Source organism: Saimiri boliviensis, chromosome 9 (assembly GCF_048565385.1).
Source record: "Saimiri boliviensis isolate mSaiBol1 chromosome 9, mSaiBol1.pri, whole genome shotgun sequence".
Taxonomy (NCBI): domain Eukaryota; kingdom Metazoa; phylum Chordata; class Mammalia; order Primates; family Cebidae; genus Saimiri; species Saimiri boliviensis.
The window spans coordinates 7,583,206-7,605,157 of record NC_133457.1 but is presented as its reverse complement, the minus strand read 5'-3'; the positions used below and the strand labels follow the sequence as shown (position 1 = coordinate 7,605,157).

The window sequence follows — 21,952 nt, the reverse complement described above, 5'->3', positions numbered from 1 at the left end:
ACAATTGTCCTTGATATCTTTGCTGAAAAAGGTTTCCTCCATGGTGAATGTCAACCTTTCATTTCACTTTTCATTAACAATGTCAGCCTTAATTGTGTTGAAGGACAGAGGTCACTATAATGGATGTCAAAGGATTGGCCTCTTGGAAAAATCACTGCTGTCTCTTCATCAACCACTATGTCACAAAGTATAGCACAGATTGCAGCGAGCAAGAATCACAGAGTCTCGTGCCTGATGATCGAATAAAGAATGCCTTTATTTGTCTAAAATAAGTAGTAAGGATGAAGTTCATTCACATTAGATGTCCCTTTTTCCATGCCCTCTCTTTGACTAATATTTTCCTCTTCTCTGGTGGCAAAAAACAAACCAAGTTTCCATTCATTTCTGAATTAGGTTTTTCTCACTGCTTATACTGATTGTTCTTTTACTACATAGCACCCCAAAATTTTAAAATAATATTATAGGTCAAGTTCAACTTTCTTTTTCATTCAGTTCTAATTCATTTAAATATCTTTCAGTTACTTTTTTAACTATTGGAATTCAGTCCTCAAGTCACAAATCATCTGGCCCAAGTCGATGCTGGCAGGAAAACATTCAGGGGTTGAGAAATCTGATGTCCAAGGTGCTGGAGTGGGTTCTGTGTCACTTCTGAGCAGGGCAGTCCTGCCTCAGCCAGGGCAATCCCTATTTCATCAGCATTAAAAGCCCTGCCTTTAACAGTAACAGAGCTCTGCCTGTACCATTACTGTGTTGGGACACACTGAGCCTCACATTCTTCTTTGGTTTCAAACCGGTTGGCATTGCCCCCACAGCTGCCATACCAGAACTGCTGGCAAACCCGCTTCTCCTTGTTGTAATACCACTTCAGGGTGTAATCCTGGCACTCACCTTGCACTGGATCCATGGAACAAGGATCTGCAACAAAATGAATAGAGAGAGAGCTAAATGTCCTGCATAACAGTGACAGAAAAAGAGCAAGGGTTTGGAGTCACAGACCTGGGAATGAATCTCAGCCTCACCACCATCTATTCTGTGACCTTGAGCAAGCAATTTAACCCCTGAGAGCCTCAATTTCCTCAATTATAAAAGCAATATTTTAAAAAACTCAGTAGGGTAAGAAATCGATCATGGAAATTGTCCCATGCCTTGAGGAGGCATGTTTGAATTTGCTCACTGCGTGACCCCTACTGTGGAGGGTATAAGATAACAAGCAGCACAGGCCCAGGAGAAGTAAGAAATACTTCTTCAAAACCTGTTGTAGACAACAGAAAAACACTCCAATGTTGAGCTCTTTGTCGTACTCTCTAGAGCCAACAAATAGACTCAGGTCTCAGTTATCAGCGGGCCTCATCCTCTGCCATGACAACTGATTCTGAACTGACAAACCAAGAATTCATTCAAACTTATCAATCACTCTTCCTAGGGACACTGTGTCATCTGCAGAACCTCCACCCTTGCATTGGATCTGGGAGACAATCAAACAGGGACTGCTCTTCCTGAATTGGACTTCTAGAGCAGCACTATCTGTAATAATGAAAATGTTTGAAATAATGGAAGATCTGTGATGTCCAATACCGTAGCCGCCACTCCCATGTGGCTGTTGAGCATTTGAAATGTGGCTAATGCAATCAAGGAACTGAAATTTTAATGTTAATTTTGAATTGTTTATATTTACATGTGAATAGCCAATGTGGGTAGCAGTTACTATATTGGTCAGTACAGGTATAGGTGAATGAGTCCTTCATGCTTTAGGCTAATTATCTCTATGTTATCCTTGTAGCTTAACACTCAGAATACCACTAGTCTTAATTTTTCTTTTACCAGTATGTTATGGCATTGAAGGCCAACAAGTTTTTATCCAAGCAATTATGACTGGCCCCCAGTCTTATACTTGGCTTTATTTTCTACCGTAAATATTAACCTTTGCCTTCTTGGAAGAACTATGCTGTGGCAGTAACAGTTTTACTCACAATAGTCCATGGAATCCAGGAATAAAGAATGGTAAAGGTGGAGAAAAAGAAAAGAGCTGGCAGGGATAAAGAGCAGCTACAGTGAAATTATAATTTTGCTTCCGCTTATTCTGTTTCCTGGCATATATGTCTTATAATAAAGCCCTGCTTGGAGGAGAAAACCAAAAAGATTTGTCCGTGTGCTTTGGATGTAACAGTGAAATTGAAAATATACCAAGATCACCCTGGCACTGTGAAGAGAAATAACTCACTTAATTTTCTGCAGATAGGTGCAATGAAACGTAGCAGGTGCTATGGCAGAATCTGGCTTCAGATTCAGGAGCACAAAGGAGGCGGTGAAAATTGAAAACTACTGTGGGCACAGAACGAACTCTAAGGAGAGGTGAAACTTGAGCTGAGTAGTAAAAGATGAGTAGACATAGACCAAGTGGACACTTTGGAGGAAGTACAGTCAGGGGAAGGTAAGCAATGGTATGGAGATTTGGAAGAAATCACAGGGCATAAGGGGTACAAAAGGCATATATGCAGGGAAGTGTCCGGCAGTAAAGCCCCGGGGACCAAGGCAGGCATCTAACTGTAAAGGCCCGTGTGCCTTCCACAGGCACCTGAACACTATCTCATAAACAATGGGGAACCATAGAAGAGCAGTGACACAACCATAGTTGTGTTTTAGAAATGTCAGTCCGCTGTTTAGAATGGAATTGGAAGGAGGACGAATTGGAAGAAAAGACACCAGTTAGAGAGCGGCAGGTGAGGAAAATGAGGACGACTAGAATAATATTAGGCAATCAGCACTTTCTGAAAGAAGACATCTCAGCAGCCAACAAATGTGAAAAAAAAAATACTCAACGTCATTAATCATCAGAGAAACGCGAATTAAAACCACAACAAGATAGCACTTAGAGTAGTCAGAATGACTGTTATTAAAAAGTCAAAAAACAACAGATGTTGCTGAGAATGTGGAGAAATGGAACACTACTGGTGGGAATGTAAATTAGTACAATTGCTACAGAAAACAGTTTGGAGAGTTCTCAGAGAACAAAAAATAGAACTACTCTTCAATCCAGCATCCCCACTGCTGAGTACCTGCCCAAAGGAAAAGAAATTATTGTATCAAAAAGACACCTACATCCATGCGGGTGTAGGAGTACTATTCACAACGACAAAGTCATGGAATCAACCTAAATGCTCACCAACGAATTATTGGCTTAAAAATGTGAGATATATATATATAATGGAATACTGCTCAATCATAAAAAAGAATGAAATCCTGTCTTCTGCAGCAACATGGATGGAACTGGAGGATATTATCCTAAGTGAAATGATACAGAAATAAAATGTCAGCAACTGCATGTTCTCACTTATATGTAGGAGATAAATGATTGGTATATGTGGACATACAGAGTGGAATAATAGAGATTGCAGACTCCAAACGGTGGGAGGATAAGGGCAGGGTGTGTCGGGTGAGATACTATCTTTTGGGTACAACGTACACTATTTGGATAATGGTACTCTAAAAGCCCAGACTTCACCAATATACAATATGTCCACGTAACACAACTGTCCTTGCACTCCTAAATCTAGTTAGTTTTTAAAAAATAATATTGAGTTTTGGCTTTCCCTTCCTGGGCCAGTGGTGGTTCCCACAAATAAGGATAGTTGATAAAGGAGGAGAAGGAGATCTGAGTGGGAGAGACGATGAGCTGGATTTGTCGAACTAAGTTGGTTTGATGGCACGTCCCGTGGAGCCATCTGAAGGGTAGCTGAATACACTGGGCTATAGCGCAGGAGAGTGTTAAAGTGGAATATAAGAATTTGAAGAGTCACCAGCACAGAAGGGATAGTTGATGTTGTGCATGCCTAAGTAGCATGGTGTGTGCAGAGGGTTTGCAGGACTGAAGAAAGAATCGTGTGGCAGATTCATCATGACTTTAATAAAGCCTAGGCTTCAGAGCACATCATTTGCATAAGCCTCTTCTAAAGGAATACTCACTTTTCACTTAATTTTAATAATTTTGTAATCTTTTACTTAAAGAGGGCCCCCACATTGTATAAATAAATTTCATAAAACCTGAATCCCCCTGTGAAGGTGGATCTGGGTCTTTTCTCCAACTGGAGGGCAGGTAGAGAGGCTTGCAGGAATTTAGGAAGTTGCTGGAGGTTGTGCTTGGTCACCTTTATTTCTTTTGAAAAGAATTAGAAAAGAGAGAGGCGTATCTGCTGGAGGAAGAGGCACGGAGGAAGGACCTTGAGCAGGTCGTGAGGGTTCCGAATAGCCTTGGAATGAAAACAGAATGGAAACTGGCCAGAGCCACGAAACAAGAGCAGCTGAGAAGCATCCGGTACCTTCACGCCTCAGTTTTTGTCTGTGAATGGGATTGGATTAGTTGACCAGGAAGCTCTCCCCTATCCTTTCCATCTTGATTTTATAAGAAAGAATGCCATAAAGCAGTAGTTCTCACTCTTGGTTGGTCAGTGGAATCACTGGGTAAGTCCCGCACCCCGAGATTCTGATTGATTTGGGCTCAGGTGAATCGCTAAAGATCCCCAGGTGACTCTAATGTACAATCAAGACTGAAAATCACTACCTTAGTAAGATTACCTGAGGATATTCTATACTGAAAACATAAGAACCAACAAGGTGAGTTCTTCTATGTTTAATATTTCAGCCTAAGGAGGTGGCTATTCCTGTGTCTGTCTGATTTTGTTTATTTTGGACATGTGTTTGCTCTGAAATCTAAAAGGTACCATGTATCATCAGCATCTTAACAGCTAACTTGTGGATGTATACTACGTGGCAAACACATGAATTATCAAGTTTTCATCTCAAACCTATGAGGTAGGGACTCATATAATCCCCATTTTACAGAGCAGAAAACTGAGTCACAGAGAGAGTAAATAACTCCCATGGCCACCTAGCTAGTAGCCCCAGATGGAGAATCATCTAGGCACAGTCAAAACCTCATGTACATTACCGCTCCTTAATGTAACCAGGACTAACTGCACCACTCACTAGAAACTGTTTCAGCTATCTTGAATCACTTTCCAAAACTTCACAGAGAAGTTTTCCGGTCTCTCTTTCTCATGTGTTTAATGTTCCACTTAATTTGTTGATCACATATAAAAAGTAACTTGAAGGCCAGGTACAGTGGCTCATGCCTGTAATCCCAGCATTTTGGGAGGCGGAGGTGCAAGGATCACCTGAAGTGAGGAGATCGAGACCAGCCTGGCCAACATGGCAAAACCCCGTCTCTACTAAAAATACAAAAATGAGCTGGGCGTGGTGGTGGATGCCTGTAATCCCAGCTACTCAGGAGGCTGAGGCAGGAGAATGGCTTGAACCCGGGAGGCAGAGGTTGCATTGAGCCAAGATCATGCCACTGCACTCCAGCCTGGGTGACAGAGCAAGACTCCATCTAAAAAAAAAAAAAAAAAAAAAAAAAAAAGTAGCTTGGCATTTGAATTACTGTATGCTGTAATACAGAATTGACACTATAGTTGTTTAGATGTGTCCAAAATGTAGAGCCTGTCTCCAAGTAGGTACATTTCAAGGTCAGGAATATCTCCACCACTTATGCGGTAGCTCACTGCCTCTCTGCAAAAGTAGTGCAGACACTTCATAGAGTGTGCCTTCGTAGTAAGCCCTGAAATCACTTCCATCCAGCTGCAGTTTGACAGCCAGGTGAGAGTTAGCCTTTGTCTGCTTCTTAAACTAATTTCTTTAGCTGCATACATGAACCTGTGGCATTGTAAGCAAGGTGAATAAAAAAACAAAATTTGCATGCTAACACAGTGCACAGGATTAAAAAACAAAAAAAGTTAAAAATGAAAAAAGTGAATCCAACTTAAGGACCAAGAAGTCGTTTGGTTTTTACCACAGGTAACGCCTGCATTGCTTTCTTTCCTAGCTTCTGTTCGTCTTGCTGGTGTTTCTTGTTCATTGCCTCCAGTGTCATGTTTGTTGTTTTCATAGTTTTCAAGGGCTTCTTGCTGAGGTACAGATGTTATCATGTGTTTTGTCTTCTCTTCTAGGAAAATGTCTGTTGCTTCAAGTGCTTCCAAATCATCAGCCAAGCCAGGCATGCCGAATGGGTTCCTGGGCAACCTGTATAGAAACAACTCGTGTCAAACTGCATGCACAAACCTTAAGGACTGAGAGGCTCAACTCCCAACTGATATTGCTGTGATTTGTAAGCTATATGTTTGAGCATGTCTTGATGACTGTGTTATTGCATTAACTATTTTCTTAGCTTTGCAGACATGTTTGAACAATCAGAATGATGTGTTTGGCATTATCAATTTTACCTCTGGGATATGGAATTCAGTCTTGGGGTGATATGGTAGAACGGAATTTTTTTACTTTTTGCCTTTAAACACTCATGTATTCTTTGAACTTTTTATATTGGTTTTGTGTTACTCTGAGCAATAAAATATAAGAAGAGGGAAAATAAGAGCCGGGCGTGATAGCTCATGCTTGTAATCCCAGCACTTTGGGAGGCCGAGGCAGGCAGATCACTTGAGCTTAGGAATTTGAGGCCAGCCTTGGCAACATGATGAAACTCTATCCCTACAAAAAGTGCAAAACCAGCAGGATGTGGTGGCGTGCGCCTGTAGTCCCAGCTACTTGAGAGGCTAAGGCAGGAGGATTGCTTAAGCGTGGGAATTCAGGGCTGCAGTGAGCCAAGGTTATGCCACTGCATTCCAGCTCAGGCAATAGAACAAAAACCTGTCTGAAGAAAAGAAAGGCAATACGTATCAGAATTGTCAAACCCAGGAGCATCCCAGGCCCAGTTTAGGTCAAGTCGAGGATTAGCATTGCATGTGACCTTTCTTTAGGGAGAAAGTCTCTCTTCCCTTGGGGTAGGGGTATGGACCAATCTCAACCCTGTCCTCAACCCACCTGTTGGCAGGTGTAACTAATTGCAGCAGAGTGTCCCCACGGTGTAGACCCCCACATTCTTCAGTGAGCTCTGGGGGTGGGTACTGGTTCATTCCACCTAAAAGTAAAATAAAAAAATCAAATTAAATATAAAATCATATAAAATTCTAAAATAAAATAAACATAAAACAAAATATTCATAAAGACATCAAGTTCAAAACATAAAATCAAATAAAGCATAAAGTAAAATGTAAAATCAAACAAATGAAACAAAACAAAATAAAAACATGACAATATAAAAATAAAAGCAAATAAAACATTAACTTTTTTAATCCAGGAAGACATAAAATATTTTCACATAAAGCATAAAATAAATATAAAGATAAAGGCAAATAAAACAAAATAAAACTATAAAATGTATCCTATTATATAAATAATACAAAGAAAAATCCAACCTAAAAGAATAACAAAATATAACCTAATACAACATAAAAAATCAAGTAAAATTAAATTAAAATAGATTATAAAAGTTATTCCTTCAAGCTGCTTCTCCTTCAAAGAATCTCCAAGCCATCAGCCATCTATTACCTCTCCCTACATATATAAGAAATCTAAGATTCAGGGCCAGGCATGGTGGCTCACGCCTGTAATCCCAGCACCTTGGAAGGCTGAGGTGGTTGGACCATGAGGTCAGGAGTTCAAGACCAGCCTGGCCAAGATGGTGAAACCCCATCTCTGCTAAAAATATAAAAATTAGCCGGGCATGATGGTGGGTGCATGTAATCCCAGCTACTCAGTAGGCTGAGGCAGAGAATTGCTTGAACACAGGAGGCGGAGGTTGCAGTGAGCCAAGAGTACAGAGTGCACTGTACTCTCCAATCTGAGCAACAGACTGAGACTCCATCTCAAAAAAAAAAAAAAAAAAAAAATCTAATGTTCAGAGACATTCATTGACTTTTCTAGGATCACACAGTTAACTAGTGGCGGAGCTAGGACTGGAACAAATTCATTGATCTCTGTACCTCTCAAATTGGAGAGATACAAATGCTGTGTTAGTACTTCTGAGATGTCCATCACACTCCCTTTATTCTTTTAGTGATGAAGGCACAGGTGTCCCTCAAGGCTCCCAATGAGCTACCACAACTGCCTTTAAACTGAGAAACTAATGTCTCCCAGCAAGGACAAGGAGGCTTCACATGTTACAGCAAAGCACCCTGTACATAAGTTGAATTATGCACTGGAGGATGAAACCCAAGACAAACTGCTAACAATGTGACCAGGCTAATAGCCTCACCATCCCATTTCTAGATCTCCATTATCATGCTAGGGATACAGATTTGACTGCCCATGAATTTAATTCATCTAGTTCTAAGAGAAAAAACAATAACAATTCCACTAGTTCTGATTGGAGGTGAGGATGCTCGAGCAGGGGGATGGGGAACAATTCTGGCTAGGACCCACTGGCACAGCCCTCGCCCCTTAATCTTCACTGTTGGCTTCATCCACCCAACCTGAGATGGAAGACCCGAGACTTTTGTCCTGTCTCCCTTACTTCCCAGTGGGTCCCTGAAAACCCCTGACTCCACACTGCCATGTCAACCTCTATTTGAAAATAAACATCACATGAGCCAGGATCATCGGTATCACTCTCAAACCTGTCAGAAATGCAGACTCTTGTCGCTAACACAAACCTACTGAATCACAATCTACATTTTAACAAGATCCCCAGGAGATTCATGTGCATGTAAAAATTTAAGAAGCGCTGTCAAATACTGTTGGAAACTGCAGTTATAAATAGTAGTAACAATAACTACGCCTTATATGTGTACAGTATTGGTGCTTTCAAAGCCCCTCCGTGAACATATGGCTTCACAATTATGGAAGAGACTGCAATTCTCACCTCGACGAATGAGAAAACTGAAAAGTTATGTGGAAGTCTGAGGCTCCCAGTCATCAAATGAGAGGTTCAGGACAAGAAACCATCACTAGGCTTGATACAACGTCAGGGTGACAATAGTGCAGGGTTTTCAGGAAATGGGGTGCTCCCTGGTGCTCCCCAGAGACGCTGGGCTACAAACATTTAGGCAATAGTGAATGTGCAACAGGCAGCTGCCTGCCCAAATGCCAGGCTCTGTACATTCCTCTCCTCAGTCCACCCAAGGTGCCCCAGTACCAGGGACTGCTCACTTTTTAGGAGGCTCAGGAAGGCCCGAGTGAATCTCCGAGCGTAGGTGACCTCTGGCTCCGAGACTCCTTGTAGGCGCAGCAGATGCTGCTCGGAGGGGGCACTGACCACGGAGGCCAGCTCGGCTAGCTCATCGGTCCCCACACCTGGACCCAAGGCCAGCACAAAGAGGGTGATGCCCTTGCATTTGGCCTCTAGGGACAGAGTCCATAGCTTCTCCCTGTCCCAGCTACTTGTCTCGCTGGCCACGATGGCAAAGAGGACTCGTGCCCTCCGCGGCAGAGGGGCTGCCAAGAGCACATTCTCCAGCGTCCACTCCAGGGCGTGGCCTAGGGCGGGAGCTCCCCATAAGAGGCGGCCTGCAGCCTCACGGACATGTCTCTGCATCTGCATCCGGTGGCCATAGGTGGTCAGGTGGAAGCCCTCGAGCACAGGGAGGCGACCCGCACCCGGCCTGAAGTTGGGTGTCGTGTGCATCACCAGGGCCACACGTGCCCCATGGTGGGACATGCCTGGCTGCTCAGCCACCTCTAGGTCTTCTAGCACAGCGTCCACTAAACTCAAAGACCAGCGGTACATGTCAGCATCCACTCCATAGGAGCTGTCCACCACAAACGCCAAGTCCACGTCCACCTCCTGGGGCCCCGGAGCGCCAGCCAGGCATTCCGGGTCAGGTCTGCATTTGTCTAGGAAGGAAGTGCAGGGAGAAACCAGAGTTAAACCATGCATCCCTTTCTTTTCCATGCAAAACACAGTTCCAGACTCCCCCCGACCCCCACAATAAGGACAGCTGTCACTGAGCACTTGAGGCACTGTGGTGAGGTGGCAAGCCAAGGGGCGTTGTAAACGAACTCATTTCTCAAAAGAAGAATTGAGATTGATTGCACACTTAATGTTTTCAGCCACTAGGCCATATATGGCTTCCCAGTCTCTGTGTTCATAGACACCACCCCTATTTCTTCCTCAAAAAAAAAAATTACATTTTAATAATAGATCATAATCTAACAATAGATAAATCAACAGTAGTGGGAAACCACATAAACAAAATTGATTGCTAGAGTTGGGAGTGACTTTAACAACCATATGGAAGTGCCTTTTTTTAAGGTTGAGAAAAAAAGATCAAACACTGCCAATTTTAAATGAAAAGCTATAGTCTTAGAGTTCTCAAGCTGGTTCAGCATCAAATGGCATGTAGAATTTTTTTTTTCTTTTTTTACTGTATATTTTCAGGTTCTAGTCATATCAAGATTCTGGTTTGGTAGTGTTGGCATGGAGCTCAGAATCTATCATTTGAAATGTATGCAAGTATTCGGATGAACAGTGGTGTTAGGGACCCACTGCTGGGCCAAACTGGCAGGAGCAGGTGTCTTTAACCCGGGAACCACAGTCTCCCAAGGGGTCTGTGAATGAGGATTGGAAAAAAATTACATCTTTATTTTCACTACCTCTATTGAAATGAAATTCAACATTTCTTTTCACTGTGCATAAACACAACAAACCACTATAAGACTAGTGATTCCGACACCAGTAGGAATCCCTGATTTCCTTATCAGTGGTTGCAAACAGCTCCATGTTATTTCCACTCACTAATACTTTGAAATAACAGTTATTAGACCTGCTGGATCTTATCATTTAAAATGCTAATAAAGAAGCCCATGACGAGTGGGTTAAAAATGTGGTATTTTACAAATAAATACATATATGTCGTGTGTATATATATACACATACACGTTATATATATACATATATTATATATACATGTACATTTTATATATATATACATATATACACACACATACATACACACACACACACACACACACACACACACACACACACATACATATGTGGAATACTATTCAGTCTTTTAAAAAAGCAGAAAATTCCATCATTTGTGATGTGGATGAACCTAGAGGACATTATGCTATGTGAAATAATCCAGGTACAGAAAGACAAATATTGCATGATCTCACTTGTATGTGGAATATAAAAAAGTCAAACTCATAGAAATAGAGAGTAGGCAGGGGGCAGGGAGGTGGATGGGGAAAGGAGATACATTAGTCAAAGGGTACCAAGTCTCAGTTAGACAGAAGGATAGATTCTGGTGGTCTGTTGCACCACACGGTGTTACAGTTAATAATAATGTATTGTATATTTCAAAATAGCTTTTAAAAGTGGATTTTAAACATATTTACCATACACAAATGATAAGCATTTGAAACAATTATGTTAATTGGCCTGATTTGATCATTTGACAATGTATACCTGCATTGAAACATCATTGGGCCCCATAAATTTATATAATTATCCTTTTTCAATTTAAAATAAAATAAAACTTTAAAAAATATATAACTATATCAAAATTTTTAAGTATTTTGATAATTTCAATGTAATCATTTTCCTTTGTAATTCTCTGGTTTTTATTTTATGCATTGAAAAACATTATTTTAAGGAGAGCATAAGTTTAACCAGATGCAGAAGGGATCTATGATACCAAGAGAGGTTAAAAAGTCCTAATTGAATCATTAGCAAAGCACAGGGGTAGTAGTCAAGAGTTCAGCAACCAGGCTGCCTGGTTCAGTCCGGATCTATTCCTTACTTAGCATGTAACCTTGGGTAAATTACTTAATCTCCCTGGAATCTCAGTTTCCTCATTTGTCACATAGAAATAATGATGATGATCATAATAGTACTTACCTCTTGAGGTGGTTTATGAGGTTTAAAAGAAAAAATGAGTTTATATATATGTAAGTGTTCAAAACAATGCCTGATGCATAGTAAGACCTCAATAAACACTAGGTTTCTACAGGAGAGGGAACTGAGGCCCAAAGAGGCAATATGTCAGATGAGATGGATGTGAAAGCAGTTCATCACCTGTGACATACTCACAAATGGCAGTTACTACACTTGGCTTGACCGAGCTGTCACAGCCAAGCCTCTTGTGGTAGTATACTAGGCTTAGTGTGGATCAAGGAGAGAAAACAATGACATCCCCTCAAGTTTGCCCACTTTGGTGCTGGGTAAAACGGGTGTGGACAGGAACTCTTCACATGTCAGCATGCATGTGTTTCAGCAGAAACTTCTCTCCAGCACAGGCTGATGTGGGATACAGCCATGGGGGTTGGGAACCAAGACAAAGTGGATGACTGGCCAGTATCCCACTGCTGGTCAATGGTGGTTCCAGGCCTAGAACTCATCACTCTTAATTCTTAGTTCAGTGGTCTGCCCATCACACTAAGGTACACTAAGGCAGGAACCACAAGCCCAGCCAACCCCAGCAGCTAGCAGGACAGATAAATGAGCAGAACATGCCAGGAGTAAGATAGGAAGGGGTGAGGACTGTGAGACACCAGCAGACACTCACCCCATTAAGAGGGGTCAGGCCGACTCAGCTCTGCTGACTGTGCTTCATGGGAATGCAGTGTCTGTGACTCTCAAGACAGGTCTGACTTCCTAAGAAAAACTAGAAATCTGACTTAACAGGAAATTCCATAGACTTTAAAAGTGAATACACATCTGCCAACAGAGCTAGCCTGCGGCCACCAGTGAATTCATCCTGTTCTAAAGGCTGTCCTGGCTTACCGTAGCAGAGAACACAGCGGGCCACATGTTCCACATTCTGCTGGCGCTCTGTCTTCCAGATGAACGAGTAAAATCTGTTGGTTCCATCCACCTAATCCAAACACACGCACACATTCAAGTTTATAATTAGCTGGAGTAATTTCAGGCCTTCTTTTCCATGTGTTTTCCCATTCAGATGAGAAAAACATGAATATACTTTTTAAAGAATATATAATTATATAAATATATGTACAAATAACTCAGCATTATACATTCCATTTATTTATAGCTATTTAGTTTCCTAGATTTAACCTGAAGGTTGGACTGTTACTGGTGTGGACATGTGTATCATGGGTCTTCAGGCTCCCGATATGTGTAAAACTCAGCCAACACCATGCATCAGAACGGGAGTAAGGAGACAAGGTTAAATCGTTTGTATATAACTTCATAATCTTTATCGTTATTAACAACTTCATAAATCTTTATTAATTGTTCACAGGATGCAGTGTGGTGGGAGCTATTGACCTGAATGGCAGACTCTTAAGGGGGCAGTCATAAATGTCAAATACCACTGGAATGGAAACAGTGGACACCACGTGGGAGGCACTGCTGGAGTATTCCTGGTGGTCAGAGCTAGACATATCACAACCAGAATGTAAGAGTGAAGAGGGATCAGGGAAGGCTTTATAGAGATGGTAAATCAGTTTATCTCCTTTACTTAGCCTTTTCAATTATGATTGATTTAACAACTAATAACAAGGCTTAAAAGCAAAATATTAACAATAAATCCAACAAGGTCCATGGATCAACTGGTTAGATGATCAGTAAACCCCTTCCCTCTTCTTCCTAGGGCAGAGCTGGACTACATTTCCCAGCCCCTCTTGCAGTTAGGTGGTGCCTACTGACTGGTGTCTAGCCAATGGGATGCAGGTGAAAGTAATGTATGTCATTTCCAGGGCATGCACTATACTTCATGACTCCCTTTCCCCTCACCCACCAGTCAGGTATAGAGGATCCAGAAAAAGGTTTTGAGGCCTTAGGGTTTAAGGGGGCCACTGACGGAAGCACAGGTCCTGAAACAGCAACACGCAGCAAAACATGCCTTCTCCCACAGACACATACGCAAGGGCCCACATCCACTTATGACAGGTGGCAGAAATAACCGTTTATTATGTGAAGACACTGATACTTGGAAAGAATGGTTTCGCAGTTAACCTGCTCTGACTTATACAGACAATTTGCAGAATGTCCAACCACGATGAAACTAGAAGTGCTTTCAGATTGCTTCTCTCAAGATTTGAGGTATGGTTTACAAAGAGGTGGATGTCTAAGATTAGTCAGGTCCATCTTTGTATCTACTCTCTGCCAAAGCATGCAGAAAAGGGCCCTGCTGAGGGTCAGCTTCTCCTCCTTCATCTGTGTGCCCAGGAACAAGCAGGCTCTGGGCCCTCCTCCAGGCAGCAAGATGGTGAGGATATGAAGATGTTAGGCTAGCCCTCAGGAAGATAGACAGTCAAAAGTTAATTTGCAAAAGAATTTTCTTAACATTACAGAGCTTTTCGCTCTTTCTGTTTGGGACTGTAATGTATCCCAAACGTTGTCTTTCAGAGTCAGCTTACTTGAAGAAAAAGTCCTAGTGGGAAAAGAAATATGAAGAGTCGAATATTTACACTAACGTAACACAAAAAACCATGGGAACCGTCCTAAGTCTCCTAAGAATAAAGGCAAAAACCATCTTCTCTTGTTCCTCATATGGAAAAGCAACCTTAAATTATGCTTTTTCCTAACTTAGAAATCCAAATCAATCAAGACTGATTAAAGTGACTATATGAAAGCATGAACAAGCCATTTGGAGATACAAAGATAACATGGCCACGTCTTCAAGGAGATTAAAATCTGAGTAGAAAGAATTTCGAAACAAGAAAGAGCACCAATAATATATTTTAGGAGCACAGGAAAAGATGCTTCATTTCAAAGGAGAGGAACAGAGGAAACTTGATGACAGTTACGGCCTCTGGCACTTTTGAGAGAATGAGTCCCATACTTGACTGGCAAAGAGGCAGGGAAATGCATTCTAGTGTGAAAGAACAGCATGCACAAAGGCCCAGAAGCGGACTGTGCTTATCTCTGGAATTCTGCTCAATGCTCCCCCTCCCACAGGTCCGGTCAGCGTACACCTACCTGTAATGTGCAGCTGCATGGCGCACATCTGTGGAACTCCTTGCCACATGGAGAAAGCTGGCATGGAAAGTGAGTGCAGTGCTGCCAACCTGATCATCAGACCTGAGTACTGACCAAGCCAAATGGACCTAATTAATCACCAAGGATTGGGAAAACAGTGTAGGCAGGAATATGACACATTGCTAGCCGTACTGGAAATCACACAAGGCAATCTGGAAGGCTTCTGAACCCAGAATCCATGGCCATGTGTCAGGAGATATGAAGCGGCTGGGATAAGCCCGGGTGCATCAACTTTTCTCCAACAGTTGTAGGGAAATGCTAAGTTTGTGTACATTATTTTTTAAGCACAGGAAACATGGGTGAAGTACATTATAAAATGCAAAATTTCAGTGACTTTTTTAAGTAGTATGAAAGACTTCAAACAACTTTGAACATTCCCCCAAGTATGTGCAAATTCATACTCCTTTGTCTTAGAGATGGTTCATAGGGAAAGTTCTGTGCAGCACTAACAGATTAGAGGTCAGCAGCCTGGGTCCTAGTCCTTCATCTGCCATAATTGGCCATGTGGCCTTGGATAAACCTCTGGCTTCAGTTTTCTGAGCAACGAAGTTTTAGGGAAAGAGTCAATGTCCCTGAGTTTTCTTCCTTTTCCAACACAGCCTGGTCTTAGATTACAACCTTCTCTATTTGCTCTTGATCAGAACAATGTGCCAACTTTTGAGCAGCTCAGAGCACGTAACTCTTCTATCTCTTATTCCATTAATATTTGCGGGAAAACCACCAAATTCAACGGAATTTGAACACTTTATCTTTTTAAAAACTTTTCTAACAAACAATAACTTTATGACCACACTTAAAATTTGTACTGTTCAAGGCCCTGGAGGCAATGCCACACATCTACAACCATCTGATCTTTGACAAACCTGACAAAAACAAGCAATGGGGAAAGGATTCCCCGTTTAATAAATGGTGTTGGGAAAACTGGCTAACCATGTGCAGAAAGCAGAAACTGGACCCCTTCCTGACACCTTACACTAAAATTAACTCCAGATGGATTAAATACTTAAACATAATACCTAACACCATAAAAACCCTAGAAGAAAATCTAGGCAAAACCATTCAGGACATAGGCATAGGCAAGGACTTCATGACTAAAACACCAAAATCATTGGCAACAAAAGCCAAAATAGACAAATGGGACCTAATTAAACTCCAGAGCTTCTGTACAGCAAAAGAAACAATCATTAGAGTGAATCAGCAACCAACAGAATGGGAAAAAATATTTGCAGTCTACCCATCTGACAAAGGACTAATATCCAGAATCTACAAAGAACTAAAACAGATTTACAAGAAAAAAACAAGCAAACCCATCCAAAAGTGGGCAAAGGATATGAACAGACACTTTTCAAAAGAAGACATATATGATGCCAACAAACATATGAAAAAATGTTCATCATCACTGATTATTAGAGAAACGCAAATCAAAACCACATTGAGATGCCATCTCACACCAGTTCGAATGGCGATCATTAAAAAATCTGGAGACAACAGATGCTGGAGAGGATGTGGAGAAATAGGAACACTTTTACACTGATGGTGGGAGTGTAAACTAATTCAACCATTGTGGAAGACAGTGTGGCAATTCCTCAAGGACCTAGAAACAGAAATTCCACTTGACCCAGCAATCCCACTACTGGATATATACCCAAAGGATTACAAATCATTCTATTATAAAGACACATGCACATGTATGTTCAAAGTGGCACTGTTTATAATAGCAAAGACCTGGAACCAACCCAAATACCTATTGACAGTAGACTAGACAAGGAAAATGTGGCACAGATACACCATGGAATACTATGCAGCCATAAAAAATGATGAGTTTGTGTCCTTTGTAGGGACATGGATGTATCTGGAAACCATCATTCTCAGCAAACTGACACAAGAACAGAAAATCAAACACCCCATGTTCTCACTCATAGGTGGGTGATGAACAATGAGAACACACGGACACAGCAGGGAGCATCACACACTGGGGTCTGGTTGTGGGGCCAAGGGAGGGACAGCGGGGGTTGGGGAGGTTGGGAAGGGATGACATGGGGAGAAATACCAGATGCAGGTGACAGGGGATGGAGGCAGCAAACCACATTGCCATGTGTGCACCTATGCAACAATCCTGCATGATCTGCACATGTACCCAGAACCTAAAGTATAAGAAAAAAGAAAGAAAGAAAGAAAGAAATTTGTACTGTTCTTGCAAAAAAAAAAAAAAATTGTGGGAACAAAAACATGATAAAAGTCCACAGGGAAGCTATGATTTAATACAGATTCATCTGTACCTAGTTGTTACTAATAAACATTTAATTACTTCAACTTTGGACTTGCCAGCACGGTCCTTGTCACTGATAAAATAGATAAGATATTTCCTGAGAAAGTTCAAGCAGAGAGATAGCATAGGAGAGAATCCCAGTGTGAGGAGAGGAGAAAACTGTCTATATGATTCCTACTGCAAAGTCCCATCAGCAACAGAGAAGGAAATATCAGTAGAGTATCTTTAACATAAACCAAGAGGTCTGCTTGAGGTTCAAAAGTTTACTAGAGTTTGAGTCGGCACCTTTAGCAATTCTCTCAACCAACTTCATCCCTAAATGTCCAGTTGTGGTTCGTTGGGACTAGTTATGTACCAAAGACAGGAGTATATTGAGGGGAGAGGATATCGCAAAGGGATTTGTATTAACATCCTCTTTTGTTTAATAGACAGAAAAACATTTCTCAAGGAGTACAAGGACAACTCTCAAACTTTAACTCTCAATATTAAAATACTCCCCATGATCCCTGACCCAAACTTAACCCTGTGGGTTAAAGTTGATGCATTTGTTGTCATACTAAGCTGCCAGGAGCCATGCAACAATGTTCATCTCTGGGACTGAGTTGGGGGAGGCTCTTGGCTTGGAAAGATGGGAGTATCGTGGAAAGAAGCAAGTGCTAGAGAGGAGGATTTGCCTTGGACAGAGGAAGAGCTAACTGGACCCTAGGGAGACAGAATTAGAAACCATCTGTCATCAATTTGAGGTAAGGGACTGAGAAACAAGGACAGCAAACTGGAAAAAGTAGAGGGAAGGAGACAGAGGGAAAGAGTAGTCAGGTAACCCGTGACTGACCCCAGGAGCTTGAGTCCAGTTTCAGCTCCTGCCAGTTGGCATGGTCCCACCTAAGGCTGCCATGAAGCAGCCAACTCTTCCTAGACTCCTTGGAAAACATTAGGGGTCAGCATTGGGTTAAGGGTGTAGGTTGCATAGTGAGACTTAGGAACCAGCTATATCTGAATGCAAATTTCAGGACTGTGTTGCTTAGAACAAGTAACTTCGCCTCTGGCCTTCACATATCTGGGAAATGTACAATTATCATTAATAATTTATAGCATAGCTATGAGGCTCAGACCAATACTCCTGAAACTTTAACGTTTATGCAAACCATTTGGGGATCTTGTTATAAATACAGATCCTGATTGCTTATATCAGGGGAAGGGCATCACATTCTGGGTGATGCTGCTGCTGCTGCTGCTGGTCCCTGAATCACATTTTGAATAGGGAGGGGTTGGGAAGATAAGGCATAGAAAGCATATGGCGTAGTGGCTGGAATTCCATAGGCACTCACTATCAGATTTAATAAATAGTGGGCAAAGGGCATTCTTTAGGACCTCAAGAAGATGGTAATACAGTGACCCAATTGAGTAAACACACAGAAAGTATCAGATATCTCTGTGGGTACCATCTCTTAGAATTCTCACAACAATCCTATAAGTTTATTCCCATTTTACAGAGAATAAATTAAGTGGGCCCCATTGCCAAATAACATGCCCAGATTACACAAGGGACAAAACCAGGGTTTGAAGCCTCATTGCCGAATTCTCTCCTTTGCTGCTGGTGTTGGCCCTACCTAGGGCATTAAAAGCCTTTCGGAGAACAGAGCAGCCATAGGTTTCAGCAGCAGGTCATCCGTGTCCTTTGAAAGGGCCTATCTGCATAACTCAAAACCACCTTTCTTCAAAACAAAATGTTCCCAGCTTGTGATAGCTATGTTGATTCCTCTGATTTGATTGTTACATGACGTATACGTGTATCAAAACATCACTTTATACTCCATAAGTATACACAATTATATGTCAATTAAAAATAAAAATAAATACATCTATTTTTATTGTCTCCCCCAAAATAGAAAAGAATGTTCTACTGAAATTATCTGAATTTTGAAATTATACAAAAATGTACTCCCAAAATTTCTTCAGCCTTTCTCTTAATGTTTTCATCTTCTAAATGTGATTTTTTGGTTTGTCTGCCATTATAGCTAGCACTACATTGTTTGGCATTCTTTATTAAGAGTAATACATAGAAATAGAAATAGGGCCAATTCATAGGCCTATACCATTGTGTTATTGTAAAGATAAAATGCATAAATACAGAGAAAGAACTTAAATCTTCTAAAGTCTCTTCTTTTCCTGTTTTTGAATTCAAAATCCCATTGCTAATGAGAATTCCAGAGCTTGAGCAAGTTATTTAACTTCTCTGTGTCTCAGTTTTATCATCTGAAAAATGGACTCATAATAATACTTATCTCATTGGACTGTTGTGAGGATTAAATGAATCAGTAAGATCTTAGAACAGTGCCTAGATCAATAAAAGTGAGCTATTTTCTAAGGCATTGTTTCAAGGGAACCTGTGCTAGACTCTTTATAAAGAAAAACAAAATTTGAAACCTGGCTTACAAATTGCATTTTCCTTATAATCCTCTGCTTTTTAACTCAAAAAAAAAAATGAGTCTAATGTAGTCTTGTTTTGAGATGTAAGGCAATTAGATATTTCTTAACAATGGGATTAAGCACAGAAAGTCCAAATGTTCTAATGCAGGCTTATTTAGGGCTGAGACAGCCCAATGGACGGCTTTATAAACCTTTTCAATATGCACCACAGCCTCTAAGCATGTTTAAATGGACTGTGAAGTTAGGACATCTGTTTACATAATGACTTCAAATTGAACAACCATCATTTTCCCAGAACTAGCATGTGGGTGTTGTTCTGAAAATCAAAATAACATAGAGGTGAAAGACAAAGCCCCACATATAATCAAAGAAAACCTTCAGGTAGAGAATTCAGAAGAAAAATCCCAAGATATTCCACTCTCCTGACTGGATCCCCCTAAGGCTGAGGAACAGTAGGGGAGGTTAAGAGCTGGAATCTCCCTAGTTGTGAAGAAATGAGGATTTTCTGAAAGCTCCTGAGAATGCAGCTGTCATTTTTACCGTTTCTCTCCTTACCAATGTCACCAGAAATGAGGCTACTCATTATAGCTGAGCTGGAAAGTATGATTTAACATCCTTTGTAAACTATTAAATTTAAAGAGCAAGAAGTTGTCTCCCAGCATCCTGGGGCAAGACTATGTCCAATAAATGAAGAGGCGAGCAGATAGAAATGACAGAACTGAGGTTCCAGTACACAAGCTGGCACATCCTTCTCACATACCATTATATCCCTTTATTTAGAATGTAAGACAACCAAGAGGGCAAGAACATCGCAACGAAGGATCACTTGTATGCAACATCCCAACACTGTCTGCCCAGGATCCCCTCTCAGAGAGCAGCACCGATGAGCATAGGAGGGATGTGATCACATCCCAGGTATCACTCTCCAAATGTGAAGGAAATCCCTTCCTGAGAAATAAGCGCTTTGATCATTACACCTGGAAGGGAGCCTGGATAATATCTAGTTGCAATCTCTTCTCCATTTTTGAGCTGAGCAAAGTAAGACCAAGAAAGGTGAAGAGACTTGTCGAAAGGCACCTCATTATTGATGAAAGAGCCAAAGACAAAAGCTGCATCTCTAATTTAATTGGTTATTAGTTTACACCCTGCCTTTATAAATCCATTCTAGCAGTTGTTGAGAATGTACCCTACCAACCCACCCTGTACAGACATCATACTAGGCAAGAGGGATGTAAGGATGAACAAGGAACTCATCCTCTGCATTTTAACTTTCTCGACTCAAGATATTTTGTCCATCCTTCCCCACAGTTTGCAAGCGGTCACAACTTTATTGATTCTTAGAAGCATATTCAAAGCTATGTCAACAAGCTAGCTCACCTACCACTTCTGCTGCACACTGAACCTTCAGAGAAAATTTAATGGGCTGGATTGATTAGCTATTAAGTTAAACCATATAACATTTCCATTTCTGCAGATCAAAACGGGTGAAATATTGCCAGTGTCCCATGATCCAAGCTAACATTCATAAGCAGCCTGGAGTCTCTTAAGAAGAAAATCACCCTTCGTTCTGATAAGTCATTCCAGATATTCCACGAGAGTGTGTTGCATGGGTTTCGATTAGCCAAGTACAGTCTGGAGAATAGATAAATAAATAAACGGTGATGTACACATACAATGGGATACTGCCCGGGAATAATAAAGAATAAACTACCCACATACACACATAGAGGAACAAGAAGAGACATCATGTTGGCTGGAAGAGGCCAGATACAAATGAGCACATGCTGTATGACCCAATGTATGTGATAGTCCAGAACAGGCAAAAAAGTACTTGATTGTGATAGAACTCAGAGAAGCAGTTACCATGGGGAGTGTATGGTTGCACAAAGAACATGAAGAAAACGTATAGGGCACTGAATGTGTTCTAAATCTTGAACCACATATCGGTCACAGGGATTTAAACATACATAAAAATTAATTCATCTGTACATTTAAAATCACTGCACTTTGTCCACGTTGTTACCTGAGGATGTATGTTATGTCCAGGTTTTTAAAAAGGAAGAAAGTGCTATTCTCACACCCTCAGTGATACAGTTTAGCATAGTGGTAAAGCAAGGTTCTGAAGAAAGACAGTATCTGCCACTAACTAGCTATTTGGTCTTTGATGATATATTGAACCTCTGTAAGCCTTGGTTTTCTTATGCCTGAAATGGATATAAACAATAACACCTCCATTACAGGGTTGTGAGACTCATTGAGTAAGATAATGTTTAAGAGGCACGTTGCACAGAAAAGGTGCTCAAGAATAGTCTGTGGGTACTAGGAGTAGCAGCAATATAGGTGCCTTCCTGAGAGCCCTCACTCCTTGCATACACATCAATTCCAGGGAAATTCTTCCCCTGAACACCTCTCATTCC

The 21,952-nt window shown here is 41.2% G+C and overlaps 1 protein-coding gene across 5 annotated transcripts in view; it reads right to left on the bottom strand.

Annotated features, from left to right (window-relative positions):
• Positions 1 to 238: 238 nt before the first annotated feature.
• LOC101029972 (collagen alpha-4(VI) chain-like) overlaps positions 239 to 21,952 on the bottom strand; it is a 120,601-nt gene continuing 98,887 nt past the window's right edge. For all 5 annotated transcript variants that reach the window (XM_074405444.1, XM_074405442.1, XM_074405446.1 and 2 more), the window contains 5 exons: positions 12,617 to 12,707; positions 9,037 to 9,720; positions 6,871 to 6,967; positions 5,846 to 6,075; positions 239 to 915 (listed from right to left, as the gene is read on the bottom strand). In XM_074405444.1, the coding sequence (XP_074261545.1) occupies positions 743 to 915; positions 5,846 to 6,075; positions 6,871 to 6,967; positions 9,037 to 9,720; positions 12,617 to 12,707 (1,275 nt within the window). In that variant the 3' untranslated portion in view covers positions 239 to 742. The remainder of the gene's footprint in view (positions 916 to 5,845; positions 6,076 to 6,870; positions 6,968 to 9,036; positions 9,721 to 12,616; positions 12,708 to 21,952) is intronic.